The 13,994-nt window shown below is 49.6% G+C and overlaps 1 protein-coding gene and 1 pseudogene across 2 annotated transcripts in view; one reads left to right on the top strand and one right to left on the bottom strand.

The window, feature by feature from the left end:
- NR5A1 (nuclear receptor subfamily 5 group A member 1) overlaps positions 1-13,614 on the top strand; it is a gene marked incomplete at both ends in the record, with an annotated part of 49,063 nt that extends 35,449 nt beyond the window's left edge. The window contains 3 exons of the mRNA XM_081846631.1: positions 126-245; positions 1,061-1,208; positions 13,367-13,614. Coding sequence (XP_081702757.1) covers positions 126-245; positions 1,061-1,208; positions 13,367-13,614 — 516 coding nt within the window. The remainder of the gene's footprint in view (positions 1-125; positions 246-1,060; positions 1,209-13,366) is intronic.
- On the bottom strand, positions 11,230-12,006 carry LOC309333248 (U6 snRNA-associated Sm-like protein LSm3; annotated as a pseudogene). Its single transcript has 2 exons — positions 11,704-12,006; positions 11,230-11,475 (listed from the first exon to the last, which is right to left on the bottom strand). The product of its transcript is annotated as a U6 snRNA-associated Sm-like protein LSm3 (transcript).
- Positions 13,615-13,994: the final 380 nt, after the last annotated feature.

Genomic DNA, 13,994 nt, shown 5'->3' with positions numbered 1-13,994 from the left:
ACAAATGCTATCATCATCATCATCATCATCACCATCATCATCATCTCAACTATTAATCCTCTTTGGAGGAAGCTTCTTAGCTATTTTCTTTTCCCTCCTCCTCCTCCTCCTCCTCCTCGTCCCAGGTGGGTGACCAGATGAAGCTGCTGCAGAACTGCTGGAGCGAGCTGCTGGTCTTTGACCACATTTTCCGCCAAGTGCATTATGGGAAGGAGCACAGCATCCTGCTGGTGACAGGCCAGGAGGTAAAAGCACTAGTGTTTGCAGGTTCCACAATGGCCATTTTCAGAAATACTGCCGCAAAATGTTGTAGCATGAAGTGCCACTGCTGCGGCTCAGGATTCTGGCCACTTCCTTTCCTTTCCCCATGCCCACCCCCCTTGTCTCATCTCCCCCACCCCCAAAGGTTGGTCAGCCTTCTTTGCCCACTGGGCTTCTGTTTTTTGGGGGGTGGGTGTGTGGCCGTTCCCTCTACATTCTTCCGCCCAAAATCCCACCACCACCACCAAGCATGGGTGGGACAGTTTTGGCTACATAAACAACAGTACACATGGAGAGCTGTTATTGCTGTGGGTATATAAGAACGATGATTTGCCAGGAATGTACAAAGTGTAAGAGGACACAGGTCCCCTGCCCCACGTGAGAGGGAGATAGAGGCCGGAGTAAACATGGGGGTGGGGGAAGAGAATCTGCAAGTACTCCATTGCACATATTTAGACTTTGGGTTGCAGTTCTCTGCACACTTACTTGGGAGGAAGCCCTATGGGATGCTAAGGGACATCACTTGTGAGTCAGCCTGCGTTGGATTCCTGGCTAGTTAGACTTTGGTCGTTATTGCTTATCCTTCTGTGTAAAGCCAGCACCCAGATATAACCATATTTATTGTAATTTAGGCAACAACTCAGTCCATTAACTGCTTTAAAGCCTTAACAGCTGATTGCTCAAAAGTCTTTCTGATGGAGGTTGTCCCCCACCGCCCAGCTCTTGAACCTCCTTGTTCCCCTGACAAGATGGTACTTCTTGGGGGTCCTGAGCCCTGCCCACCTCCCCTTTCTTCCAGGTGGACATGTCGACCGTTGCCATGCAGGCGGGATCCATCCTGAACAACTTGGTGCTGAGAGCACAGGAACTGGTGCTTCACTTCCATTCTCTCCAGGTGGACAGGCAGGAGTTTGTCTGCTTGAAGTTCCTCATCCTCTTCAGCCTTGGTAAGTGCCAAGGGGTGTGGATGGGGCAGCGAGACACCTGGGAGGAGCAAACAGGGGCTGCCATGGAGAGCTTTGTGCTTCAGCCCCCCCACCCTGAGATCTCAACCACATGAGGTGTTTGGAGGAGACTTGCTTTGCTTATAGGTTCGTCTGCCTGGCGGGTGGGGCTGGAAGCAGAGCCCCCATTGTCTTTGCCTTCTCCCTACTGCCAGAAGGACGTGATAAGAGCCTGGCTGCTGGACCAGGTCCATCTATTCCAGCCTCTTGTTCTCATAGTGGCTAACCAGCCTCCCAGGCAAGCAGGACATAAGCAATGAGCCCCCCCCCCCTTTGCGGCTTCCAGCAGCTGGTAATCTGGAACATTGCTGGACAGCCCTTTCCAAAACATGGATGTTGGTGGTCTCCTTGAGCATGTTGTTGAGAGCTGAGGGGGTGAGGGGCAGTTCCTGTTCATCTGTGTTTGTGTCCAGAGGAATTCAAGGACAGCCTCGGATGTGGTCAGCCACATTAGAGATTGCAGGAGATTCCAGCCCTGCCTATTGCCCAGAGGAACTGTGCACAACATCTGACCTTGACACAATATATGCAGGGAAATGTGGGAGTGCAGTCTGCAGAGGAGCCAGGTTTGGCTTGTCTGGTACCTGCTTCTGATCCCTGCCCCCAAAGACCCCTTCTTTCTGCTCAGAAGTTGATTTGCACCAATTCAGGCAGCCTTGCCTCCTCCCCTCCTGCGCATGGCAGTGGAGCAGGGCCATCTGTGTGGGTATGAGCGACACCTTGCCCCCCACAACCTCTCCTACAAATAGTTGCACCAGCAGTGGTTGAGGGTGGTATTGGCTGCATCTGCTAGGCCTGCAAGGTTGCACACCAGCCCTGGGGCGGCAGGGGTCAAGCAGTGACCTTTTCTGCACTGGGAAGCTGCTTTGTTAGTGCTGAAGTCTCAGGCTCTTGGTCTGTCTGGCCCAGCGTTGCCTACACTGACTGGCAGCAACTGCTGCTCTTTGGGGTCTCAGGCTTGCGGTTTTATCCCAGCCTCTACCCATAGAATGCCATTTGGCAACTGAACCCAGCAACTGAAATGCAGAGCTTCTGCCTGTTCTGTGGAAGTGCTCAGCACTGCAGTTCTCTGAGGAAAATGACACCAGCAGCAGTATCCTTCCTGACGTTTGCCAAAACTGTTGTCCAGGCTCCTTTGAGAAAAAAGGTTCAGAAAAGTTTCCTCCTTTTGGCAAATGCTGTGTTTGCCCATTTCATGCCTAAAACCTGCCCAGGATTCTGTACCTGAATTGTGCAACCTGAATGCAAATCAAGCCTCTTTATTTTGCATAAATCGAGCCGTGAGGCTGGATGAGGCCGGTGGCCCACCTAGTCCAGCCTCCTGTTCCCACATTGGCCAGCCAGGTGCCCCTGTGGAAAACCCACAAGCAGGGCTTGAGCACATGAACACTCTTCCCTCCTGCCAGAGCTATAGCTAGGTGATCTTGCGCCCCTGGCAGAGCTGTCCAGATTGTGCCCCCTAGCCATGGACAAATTAGCTCTTCTTTCCACCTCCCCCCCCAATTCAATTCACTCTCTATTCTTATGAGGCAATAATCAATATTTATATTTATGGACATATTTTTAGCCAATTTTGCAGCCCCCCCCATCACCTGCACCCCAGGCGGGGGACCACCTCACTACCCCCTAGCTATGGACCTGCCTCCCATCAGCCAGTTATGACCCAGCTGCAGAGTGGCACACCTGTGAAACGGTTTCATGGTACATTCTGTACGGCATCCCTCTAGGGACGCTTCCTGTAGTGGTCAAGAGACTAGGGTATGGAAGTCAGAACCGCTAGCTAAAGGTTGCAACTTGAGCAATAATGGAAATTAAGAACTGGTATAGACACACACAGCTCTTCTAGATCCTTGATCTTGAACTCAAAGCACGAGCTCCATAAACAGACAAAAGAACGTTGCAGGTTTGGCTGCTTCAGATTTAGCACACTCAAAAGATTCTAAATACCACCAATTCCCTGCCTTGTCCCTTAGCCACATGGTGCAAAGCAAAAGGAACTGCAGCCGTCCCCATTCCCAAAGAGAGCAAGGTTTCAAGCTCGGGAACTGAGCAAAGGCAGTGGAAGAGGAGCATAACCATTGTGACTAATCATCCTCATCCTCATTTATTATTTATACCCCACCCATCTGGCTGGGCTTCCCCAGCCACTCTGGGCGGCTTCCAACAAAATATTAAAAGACAGTAATGCATCAAACATTAAAATCTTGCCTAAACAGGGCTGCCTTCAGGTGTCTTCTAAAAGTCTGGTAGTTGTTGTTCTCTTTGACACCTGGTGGGAGGGCGTCCCACAGGGTGGGTGCCACTACCGAGAAGCCCCTCTGCCTGGTTCCCTGTAACTTGGCTTCTCACAGTGAGGGAACCGCCAGAAGGCCCTCGGCGCTGGACCTCAGTATCCGGGCAGAACAATGGGGGTGGAGACGCTCCTTCAGATATACTGAACCGAGGCCGTTTAGGGCTTTAAAGGTCAGCACCAACACTTTCAATTGTGCTCGGAAACGTACTGGGAGCCAATCTAGGTCTTTCAGGACTGGTGTTATGTGGTCTCAGCAGCCGCTCCCGGTCTCCAGTCTGGCTGCTGCATTCTGGATTAGTTGTAGCTTCTGGATCACTTTCAAAGGTATCCCCACATAGAGCGCATTGCAGTAGTCCAAGCGGAAGATAACCTGTGTAGTAGCTTTTGTACTAGCCTTTGATAGCCCTCTCCTCCTCCTCCACAAATCTGTCAAATCCTCTTCTAAAGCCATCTACGTTGGTGGCCATCACTGCCTCCTAGGGGAGAGCGTTCCATAGTTTAATCATGCACTGTATGAAGAAGGGCTTCCTTTCCTCCTGCCGGAAGAATTCTGGGTCAAATGATCTTCTTCAGAGCATATAAGACAAGCTCTGCACTTGGGTCAGGCCAAAGGGGGCCCATCGAGTCCAGAACCCTGGTCTCAAAGATGCCCCAATGGGCAGCCCATAGGCAGGACCTGAGTGCCAGTGCACTCTCTTCTCCTGTGGGCTTTCAGCAACTGGTGTTTCTCTTTCGCTTTGCGGCAAAGGACCCCCTCCCCCCGCCTCCATGATGCCTTCCCTTCCCTTTTTGCGCATTGCGTTAAAACTTCCACCTGCTGGTGTGGAAGCTTTTCTCCTTCACCGAAGAAAATCAGGAACAAAAGGTTGCCCTCTGCCCATGCCCCGTGCCCAACTTCCCTCTCTGAGTGTGGTGCCGATTATGCTGCAAGCCATGTGCCCTCTGCAGGCTCGGCTGTGCGGGAGCTGCCACCTCCTCGCTTATATATGCCGGCTGTATTTGCCCTGAAGAAAAGAATGTCTTCTCTCTCTCTCTCTTTCTCCCTCCAGCTCACAAGCTGCACTTGGCATCTGTGTGTGTGTGTGTGTGTGCGCGCACACACACACACACACACACACACACAAACACAGGCGTGCGAGAGGGGGAGGAAAGGGCGCCATTTGAGTCTAAATAGATTTTTCTCATGAGCAGGTAAAAGAGGTTTAATTAAAATTAGGGCTCCTCTGAACAGCAATATTTATGAGGGGCGGCACAGGTTAGCTTTGTTCTCCAGAAGGGCTTAATAGAAGCTTAATGGATCAACACCCCCCCTCCACATGTGCCGGCCTGACTTCCATTCTCCAGCCAGCCACTCGAGGGGATGCAAAGTGTTATGTACAGTGGACGCTCGGGTTGCGAACGTGATCCGTACGGGAGGCATGTCCACAACCAGCAGCAGCACATCTGCACACGCACGGATTGCGATTCATGCGCGACTGCCGAAAGCCGGAAGTAACCCATTCCGGTGCTTCCAGGTTTCGGTCGCCTGCAACCCAAAAAAACACAACCTGAAGTGTCTGTAACCCGAGGTATGACTGTACAGTGCTACCTCTGGTTGCGAACGGGATCCGTTCCGGAGCCCCGTTCGCAACATGAGCAGAACGCAACCTGCGCCTGCGTGTCTGCACACGCGTGGGTTGCAATTCGCCGCTTCTGCGCATGCACGTGACGTCATTTTGAGCGTCTCTGCATGCATGAGCGGCGAAACCTGGAAGTAACCCGTTCTGGTACTTCCGGGTTTTGGGGGTCCACAACCCCAAAAAACACAACCTGAAGCGTCTGTAACCCGAGGTATGACTGTATTAAGATCAGCTGCAGTTCTCACTCAGGGCCACCAGTATGCAAATGAAGGACTGAGAACTGTCGCTCACTGACTGGTTAGCTAGTTGGGAGTTGTTACTGTTACAAGTTACTTAGTATTATATAAAGCAGCCAGCTAGGCTGCAGTCAGTCTGACTCCAGGAGCAGTTCTAACTGCTGTAATAAAGAGCTGAGAATCTAACAGAGCTGTGTCCTTCATCCATCTTCCCCACTATTTAACATGGAGCAAGAGCGGCTTTTGTGCGCCTGCATTCCCTTAAGCGATTGCAATTTATCTGACGCCTCCAGCAGACAAAAGCGGCACTGAATGCAAAGAACTCTTAAGGGCATAGAAATGGTCCCGGCAGCTCTGCCTGTGTGTGAGGTGGCTTTTGTCGCAGGACGGAGTCTTTGTGGCCGCTCTCTCTCAGTGGAGTGCGTCAATGTTATTTGGACAACATTCCTTACAGGAATGAAAAGATTATTCAAATATTCAATTAAATCGTGAATAGGGTTTCTTCTCCAAACCAGGTGAGTTGATCAAGACGAACCCTCTATTTTTGTGCCACCTCAAAGTGTGTGTGTGGGGGGGGATGGTAGGGAAGAGAAGGCTTTAGCAGCGTAACTTCTAGGGTGTGTGAGTGTGAGGACTGCGTGTCCCCCCCTCCTCTTTCTCCTGAAAATGAAAATCACAATACAGAGGCACCTCTGGTTGCAAATGGGATCCGTTCTGGAGCCCCGTTCACAACCTGAGCAGAATACAACCTGTGTCTGCGCGTGCGCAGGTCGCCACGCCTGCATATGCGCGTGACGTCATTTTGAGTGTGCATGCGCGAGCGGCAAAACGCGGAAGTAACCCATTCAGTTACTTCCTGGTCGCCGCGGTACGTATCCTGAAAGAACGTAACCTGAACCGAATGTAACAAGAGGTATGACTGTAATGTTATGCACATGAAGAGATTCCATAATTGCGTGCCTGATTATCCCAGCAGTGACTCAGAAATGAAAGGGGGCAGTCAGCACTTCAACTGCTAAGCACAAGGCCCAGGTCAGGGGAATGTCAAAAGAGCCCTGAGGCAGGATGGGACCAGTGGCCCTCCCCGCCCTGCGTTCTGTTCTCGCAGTGGCCAGTGAGATGCCCATTATGGGAAACCCACAAGCAGGGCCCAAGCACCAGAGAGTGCCCTCTCCCCTCCTGCTCTTTCCAGCTGGTTCTCCACCTGCGGGTCCCCAGATGTCATTGGACTACAACCTTTTGGGAAGGCCTTGTTGGCCTTTAGTTGGGCTGGATCCAGAACTTGGCAGGGCTGAGAGAAGCATGCCCTGAGTGTTTTTATAGGGATGGGAGCCATGCAGTCCTCTAACTGCCATCAGCCGTGGCCAGCCTGGTCAGGGACTATGGGAGCAGTGTGTCCAGCAATGTTTGGAGGGCACCAGGCCTTCCAGAACTGCTTTACAGAGGACACAAGGGCAGGTCCCTGCCCCAAGGACCCTGCAGCCTAAAATTCTACCCAGGTGGGATGCAGCAGGAAGCAATATGTTGTTGTTGTTTTCAGTTACAGGTGGTTAGGCTCTGTTGTATCCCCTGGGAACTGTGTGCAAGCCTTAGGGTGAGGTGCCACTGAAGCCAGGCTGTCCACAGTTGTCTGCAAGACCCCTGGGGGAAGGAGATGTCTCTTGAGACATTGGCGGACACTTGAGGGCCTTTTGACAGCGAATCTGGGCCCTGAAGGAGGGCTGCCCCTCATGGTGCCCCCATCTCCAACATTGCTGCTGGATGCCTTGAGAGTCTACAAAACGAGAGCTTGCCACTGTCAGGAGTTCAGCCTACACTCGAGTAGGACCCTGGCAGAGACACATGCCTGACTGGCATGTTCTCCCCCTCCTGGTCTTTTGTTCTGGAGCTTCATAAGCTTTCTTCAGCCCGAACATCACAGCGACCGATGCCAGCCGACATCGGCACACTTAGGGATCCGCAGAGTCTTCGCAGCATTGCGTAACAGACCTCAGCAACTCAGCATTTTGGCTAATCTACAGTGGTACCTCGGGTTAAGTACTTAATTTGTTCTGGAGGTCCGTTCTTAACCTGGAACTGTTCTTAACCTGAAGCACCACTTTAGCTAATGGGGCCTCCTGCTGCCGCCGCGCTGCTAGAGCACGATTTCTGTTCTCATCCTGAAGCAAAGTTCTTAACCCGAGGTACTATTTCTTGTGGGAATGTTCTGGGGTGCAGGAGAGGATAATTATATCCTTATCCAACTTGTGCTAACAAGTTCCCAAAATATCAGCAGAGTTTATGACATTCCCCTTTTAAGTTCGCAACGGTAACGTCTGCACAGGTTCGCTAGAACCTCTATAATAATTACTCTGGTAATTTCCCCTTTTGTTCCCTCTTAAAATACAAGACACGACACAGTCTTTATAAAAGTATAAAAGAGTTTACTCACGTTCTGTTCACAATATGATCCCAGAAGGCAGACAGCTTTAAAAAGGTTACATACACTTAGAATCTATCTTATAGGAAGATAGTACTGTCCTCTCTTGGCTGAGAGCCAAGAGGGCATGTTGCTCCTTCAGAAGATGAAGATGAGAGAGAGAGATATGGCTGCCTGCCCTGTGCTTTTATCATTTACCTGCACAGGTGAGGCCACACCCACCTCTGGTCACATGCGGAGGAAGTCCGTCCCCAGGAAGTTTACCTACTTGCTAGACAGACATCCCTCCCCATGTTCTAGCATGTACACTCTAGGAATGTTGTCATTGACTGCTCCTGTGTTTACATCCCACATTTCTGGGTTAGCGGAGTATGCAACCTGAAGCGTATGTAACCCGAGGTACCACTGTACTTTATTTACATACAGTATAAACACACACGGAGCACTGCAACATGGCTCCCTCCCTCTCTAGCATCAGACAGCAAAGAGAAAAAGAACAAAGGACAATAGTCCCACTTCATGGAACACAGTGACACAAACATCCTGCCGCCATCACTTCCCACTCCGTTTAGTCAAAACATATACCGTCATGTGATAAACAATCCCATGACTGCAATCATAGATCAGGAATTCTAACAGCCACTTCTCCAGAGAAGGTTCTAGGAAGGGATCTCGAGGAAAAGCAGATTTGCCAGTCTAATTTTGAGGGAATAGAATCTCCTTTCCATACCTTAGCAATTAGAATCCTAGCTGCTGTTACCGCATACATAAAGATTTTCCTTACCTGTTTAGGGATTTCATTGCTCCTTATGTCTAGCAAGAAGGCTTCGGGCCTCTTTGGGAAGGAACATTTAAACAATTTTCTAAGTTCATTGTAGATTGTTTCCCAAAATTCCCTGATTTTTTTGCCGTTCCACCACACGTGGATCATGGTGCCTTCCGCCTCCTTGCATCTCCAACAGATGTTTGATCTAGATTTATACATTTTGGCCAGTTTTACAGGTGTTAAGTACCATCTGTAGAGCATCTTCATGAAATTCTCTTTCAAATCGTAGCACACTGTGAATTTTAGGTCCCCCTTCCACAACCTCTCCCATGATTCCATCTGGATGCTGTGCCCAAAATCTCTGGCCCATTGTACCATGACAGATTTTACTTCTTCCTCCCTGACCTGCCAGTCAAGGAGGCACCTGTACATGTTAGAGAGCGTTTGTGTGTGTGTGTTTATTAAACAGTAATAATAAAAAAAAATTATAAATATTTGTACCCCACCCTCCCTGGCCAGAGCCGGGCTCAGGGCAGCTAACACCAGTAAAATTACAATAAAAACATAATGGGGGGGGGACCGACCAATTTAAAATGCAGGTTAAAATGCAATTTAAAATGCAGCCTCATTTTAAAAGTAGCCCATAGATCAAAACCGTAAGGGGAGGGAAACGTAAGGGTCAGACTGAGACCAAACCAAAGGCCAGGCAAAACAACTCTGTCTTGTAGACCCTACAGAAAGATGTCAAGTCCCGCAGGGCCCTAGTTTCTTGTGACAGAGCGTTCCACCAAGTCGGGGCCAGTACTGAAAAGGCCCTGGCCCTAGTTGAGACCAATCTAACCACCTTGCGACTTGGGACCTCCAAAATGTTGTCATTTGTGGACCTTAAGGTCCTCCATGGTGCATACCAGGAGAGGTGGTCCCGTAGGTACGTGGAAATCTTGAAATTTCTGTGGAAAAGCCTTTCTGTTTGTCCTTTTGGAATGTTTCATTTAACTGAAAATACTGTAACCAATCAGTCAAATGTGTCCGAATTGCTTCAAATTTCTTTAATTTTAGCTTGTTTTCTTTTTCTTCCAATAAGTCTTTATAAGTTGCCCAATTACTTCTCTCATGCTGCTTTTTAAACTGAGAACGCTTCTGCCGGGGACAGCCACCATGGCGTTTTTGGTTCTAGTAAGTCCTTATATTTGGCCCGCACCATGTAAAGCAATTTCCTGATCACCTGGTTCAAAAACCCTTTGTGGACCTTCTCATATCCCAGATGGGCATGCCAGCCGTATCTGTTATTGAATCCTTCTAGATCCAGCAAGTCGGTGTTTTTTAACGTTAGCCATTCCCAAATCCAGGCGAGACAAACTGCATCATGATACAATTTCAGATCTGAAATAGACAGTACTGATCTAGGTGGGTGAGTGAAGCAGCTTCCTCCATCCCTATTTAAACCAGCCCTTTCTTCAGAACCCTGAGGACTGAAATCTCACTGTTGTTTTTAAGGGAAATGCTGTAGTTTTGCAGGAGAGCACCTGCTTCACCTGCAGGAGGTCCCAGGTTCAATCCCAGGTTCAGTGAGTGGCATCTCCATGCAGTGCTTGGAATGTGCTTTGCCTGAGGCTCTGGAGTGCTGCTGTCCTTCAGTGCCAGCAAACACCAGCTTCATTGGAGTTCTCTTGTTTTGAGAGAGGGAGAAAAACTTTCTCTTTCCTCTGTGCCTTCCATCATTTTATACACTTCTGCCACGCTGCCTCTTACTCACCTTTTCTCCAAATCAAAAAGTCCCCAGTGCTTCAGCCTCCATCCATTGCTCCATCCTCCCCTTGGTCATTCTGACGGCCCTTTTCTGAACCTTTTCTAATGTGTGGGAATGTTCAGGGATGCAGGAGAGGATATATTGTCTGATAATAGCCTTTCCAACATGTGTTAACAAGTTCACAATTTAGCAGAGTAACATTCTCCCTTTTAAACTTGCAGCGGATGCATTTGCTCAGGCTCGCTACAACCTCTATAATAACTGTTCTGGTATTTTCCCCTTATTCCCTCATAAAAGATAAGACACGACACAGTCTTCTATAAAAGTATAAAGAGAGTTTACTCACATATCATTCTGTTCACAATAGGATTCCAGAAGGCAGACTTAGTTTAGAAAAGTAACATATACCTGGAAACTATCTCATAAGAAGACAGTCCCTTTGTCATCTCTTGGCTGGAAGCTAAGAGGGCATCTTTGGCTAAGCAGATGTTGCTTCTTCGATGCATGTAGTCAAAAGGAGAGAGATGGCTGCCCTGCCCTGTGCTTTTGTCATTACCTGCTCGGGTGAGGCCACACCCACCTCTAGTCACATGCAAAGGAAGTCTGTCCCAGCCCAGAAGGAAACAGGAAGTTTACCTGCTGGCTGAACAAACATTCCTCCCCATGTGTAAACATGTTCACTCTAGGAATGTTGTACTTGACTGCTTTTGTGTTTCACATCCCACACAATGCCCTCCTCCCCCCCATTATTGGGAAAAGTGCTTATAAACACATACATACAAAAAAACCCCAAACAGATTTATTTCTTTAAAAAGATCAGCGGCCACAAGAGCAACTAAAATGGTTATATCCACTGATCTGACACATAAAGACACCTGCACTTAAGTTATTTCAGGGGGAGACCCTTATATCAACTTATATGCCAAATGATCTTACGCCTTCACAACAAATCAGGTTTGGATGGTCTTTCAGAATTAAGGGCAGAATCTTAATGTTTAAGGGTATCAGAAGACAGTGTCCAGAGGTCCAACATTTTTGAAACAATGACCATTTTCTTCATGGTTTCAGCCAACCCACAGTGGAGGAGCTACAAGTACAACTCCATCTCCTCGGACAAACAGCATCGGAATACAGTGGTACCTCGGGTTACATACGCTTCAGGTTACAGATTCCGACAACCCAGAAATAGTACCTCGGGTTAAGAACTTTGCTTCAGGATGAGAACAGAAATCGTGCTCTGGTGGCGCGGCGACAGCAGGAGGCCCCATTAGCTAAAGTGGTGCTTCAGGTTAATAACAGTTTCAGGTTAAGAGCGGACCCCCGGAACGAATTAAGTACTTAACCCAAGGTACCACTGTATTCCTTTTGGTAGATTTATAAATCTCTTCATAGGTTTCTTCATCCATTTCTATTGTTGTCACAGTCTCCTCAACATCACCCAAAATCTTATTTAAGTGCTGGTGAAGCAAATAATCTGCCTCGAAGTTTTCGGTCATTTCTAATTTTTACAACAATTCGTTCATCAAGACTAAGCTTGATGAGATCCAAGGGCTCTTCTACAGTATTTGTGGTTTGTTGCTGCTCCACCTCGTCCGCCATTTTTTCAAAGCCCCTCCAATGCTCTTTTGGAGGTGAGGCCAGAATTCTGTGGTTCTAGGCTGAGTGTTGGAAGTGAGAGGGAGGGAGGAGAGATTTTGGCGACACCCCCAGAGGGCTCGCTGTGTCTTCCCAGTTAGCCTTGAAAAGGCCCTGTCTCATCTCCCCCTTGTGAGCATGGCAAGAATAGGAGGAACAGGTGGCCGCCCACCATTGAGCTAAAGCCCCCTCCCACTGCTGTTGCTTGGCCCCTGCCCTCCCCCAGTGGCCCCCCTCCACGCCCCACAGATGAAGTCAGGCCCAAGGAAGGAAGTTTTCATTGGCAGCTTTTGCCGAGTTTTCAAGAGCAGTGTGCATAGAGCAGGCACATTTTCAGGCAGGTGGGCGACAGCTTAAGAGGGATGTGCTTATCACTGCACCTTCACACCCGTCTCTCTCATCCTCCTACCCCTTGTTGTTTGGCTGAGCTGCTTGAGGCACCTTGGATCATGGTTTCCATGTCAGCTGAGCCCTATTTTCACCTGGGAAGGCCAAACAAATTAAGCCCCAATCCCTCCAGCTGGTGTTTAGAGAGGAACACAACAGAGTGGCTTTGAAGTGAAGGTTTGTTTAGGGAACATCAGAAAGTAAGAAGAAGAATTGCTTGTCAGATATGGTTTATTTATCTTGCATAGCCTTTACCAGCCTGATGCTCATCTGCAAAGCATAAGGCTGGCAAGGTCAGACCCTGTTCATCCAGGCAGATGGATCAGGCCAATGTGCTATCTAGTCCTGTTCTATCCAGTGGCTGACTAGATGCTTGTGGGAAACCAGCAAGCAGGATCCTTGCACAAGAGCAGATCTCCCCTCCTGTGGTTTCCTGCATCTGGTATTCAGAAGCGTCACTGCCTCTGACCATGGAGGCAGAGCGCAGTAATTGTGGCTCGTCTCCTCCTCCATGGATTTGTCCAAACCTCCATCAAGGCTCTCCAAATTGGTGGCCATCATTGCCTGCTGTGGGAGGGAGTTCCATAGTTTAATGTTGCGCTGCTTGAAGAACTACTTCCTTTTCTCTGTCCTGAATCTTCCAACATTCAGCCTCATTGGATGCCCACGAGTTCTGGTGTCATCATGTGAGAGGGAGGGGGAAAACTCCGCTTTCTCCACACCACATGCAATTGTTTATGCTTCCGTCAGGTCGCCTCCGGTCCCCTTTTCTCTACACTAAAAAGCCCCGACCGCTGCAGGCTCTCCTCACAGGGGAGCCTCTCCATCAACCTCAGCCGTTTTGCAGATATCAGCCGATGGCTTGTGCGAGCTTTGCAAGCGACACCTTCCATGTTTGCGGCCTGTGTGCCCAGGAGGAAGTCCCTCCATTCAAGAGAGGTTACCCCATTCAATGCATCCCCCCCTTATTTCCCCTCCCCCTCCCCCCTGCTGCAGATGTGAAATTCGTGGAGAATTCAAGTGTGGTGAAGGAAGCCCAGGAAAAGGCCAACGCAGCCCTGATGGAGTACACCCTCTGCAACTACCCACACGCCACAGACAAGTTCCGCCAGCTTATGATGCAGCTGGCCGACGTCCGATCGCTGAGCATGCAAGCGGAGGAGTACCTGTACCACAAGCACCTGAGCGGGGACGTGCCCTGCAACGGCCTCCTGATTCAAATGCTCCACGCCAAGCGGACTTGAGAGCACAAAGCAAGGCTCTCTGTCCCCCCTTCTTCTGGGGAAGAGACTCACGGCAGCAGAGGTGCAAGGGTGGTGGCAGATAGGGGTGTAAGGTGACAGGGAAGGGTGAATGTCTTGTCATCCCCTCCCCACAGGCGACCTCTCCCAGTTCTGACTTTCATACATGCCATTGAGAAGCTCCAGGTCGCCTGGTTTCCCCACCAGGCAGCTGCGGGTGCAAACCCCAACCCTTGCCTGCATTTTGGTGTGATTCCCCCTGAGTTCCAGGCTCTCGCTCTCTAAAAGCCATGGGGCTAAGTTGTGTGGGGACTGCCCTTGGAGGCTGTTTAGGGGATGCTTTGGGTGGGGGTTGGCTTTCCTAACTGGGCAGGAGAGGAGTC

The sequence above is a fragment of the Podarcis erhardii genome (genome assembly GCF_964252035.2).
Source record: "Podarcis erhardii genome assembly, chromosome: W".
Taxonomy (NCBI): Eukaryota; Metazoa; Chordata; class Lepidosauria; order Squamata; family Lacertidae; genus Podarcis; species Podarcis erhardii.
Note: the sequence above shows the minus strand (reverse complement) of the source record. Positions and strands in the feature narration are given on the sequence as shown.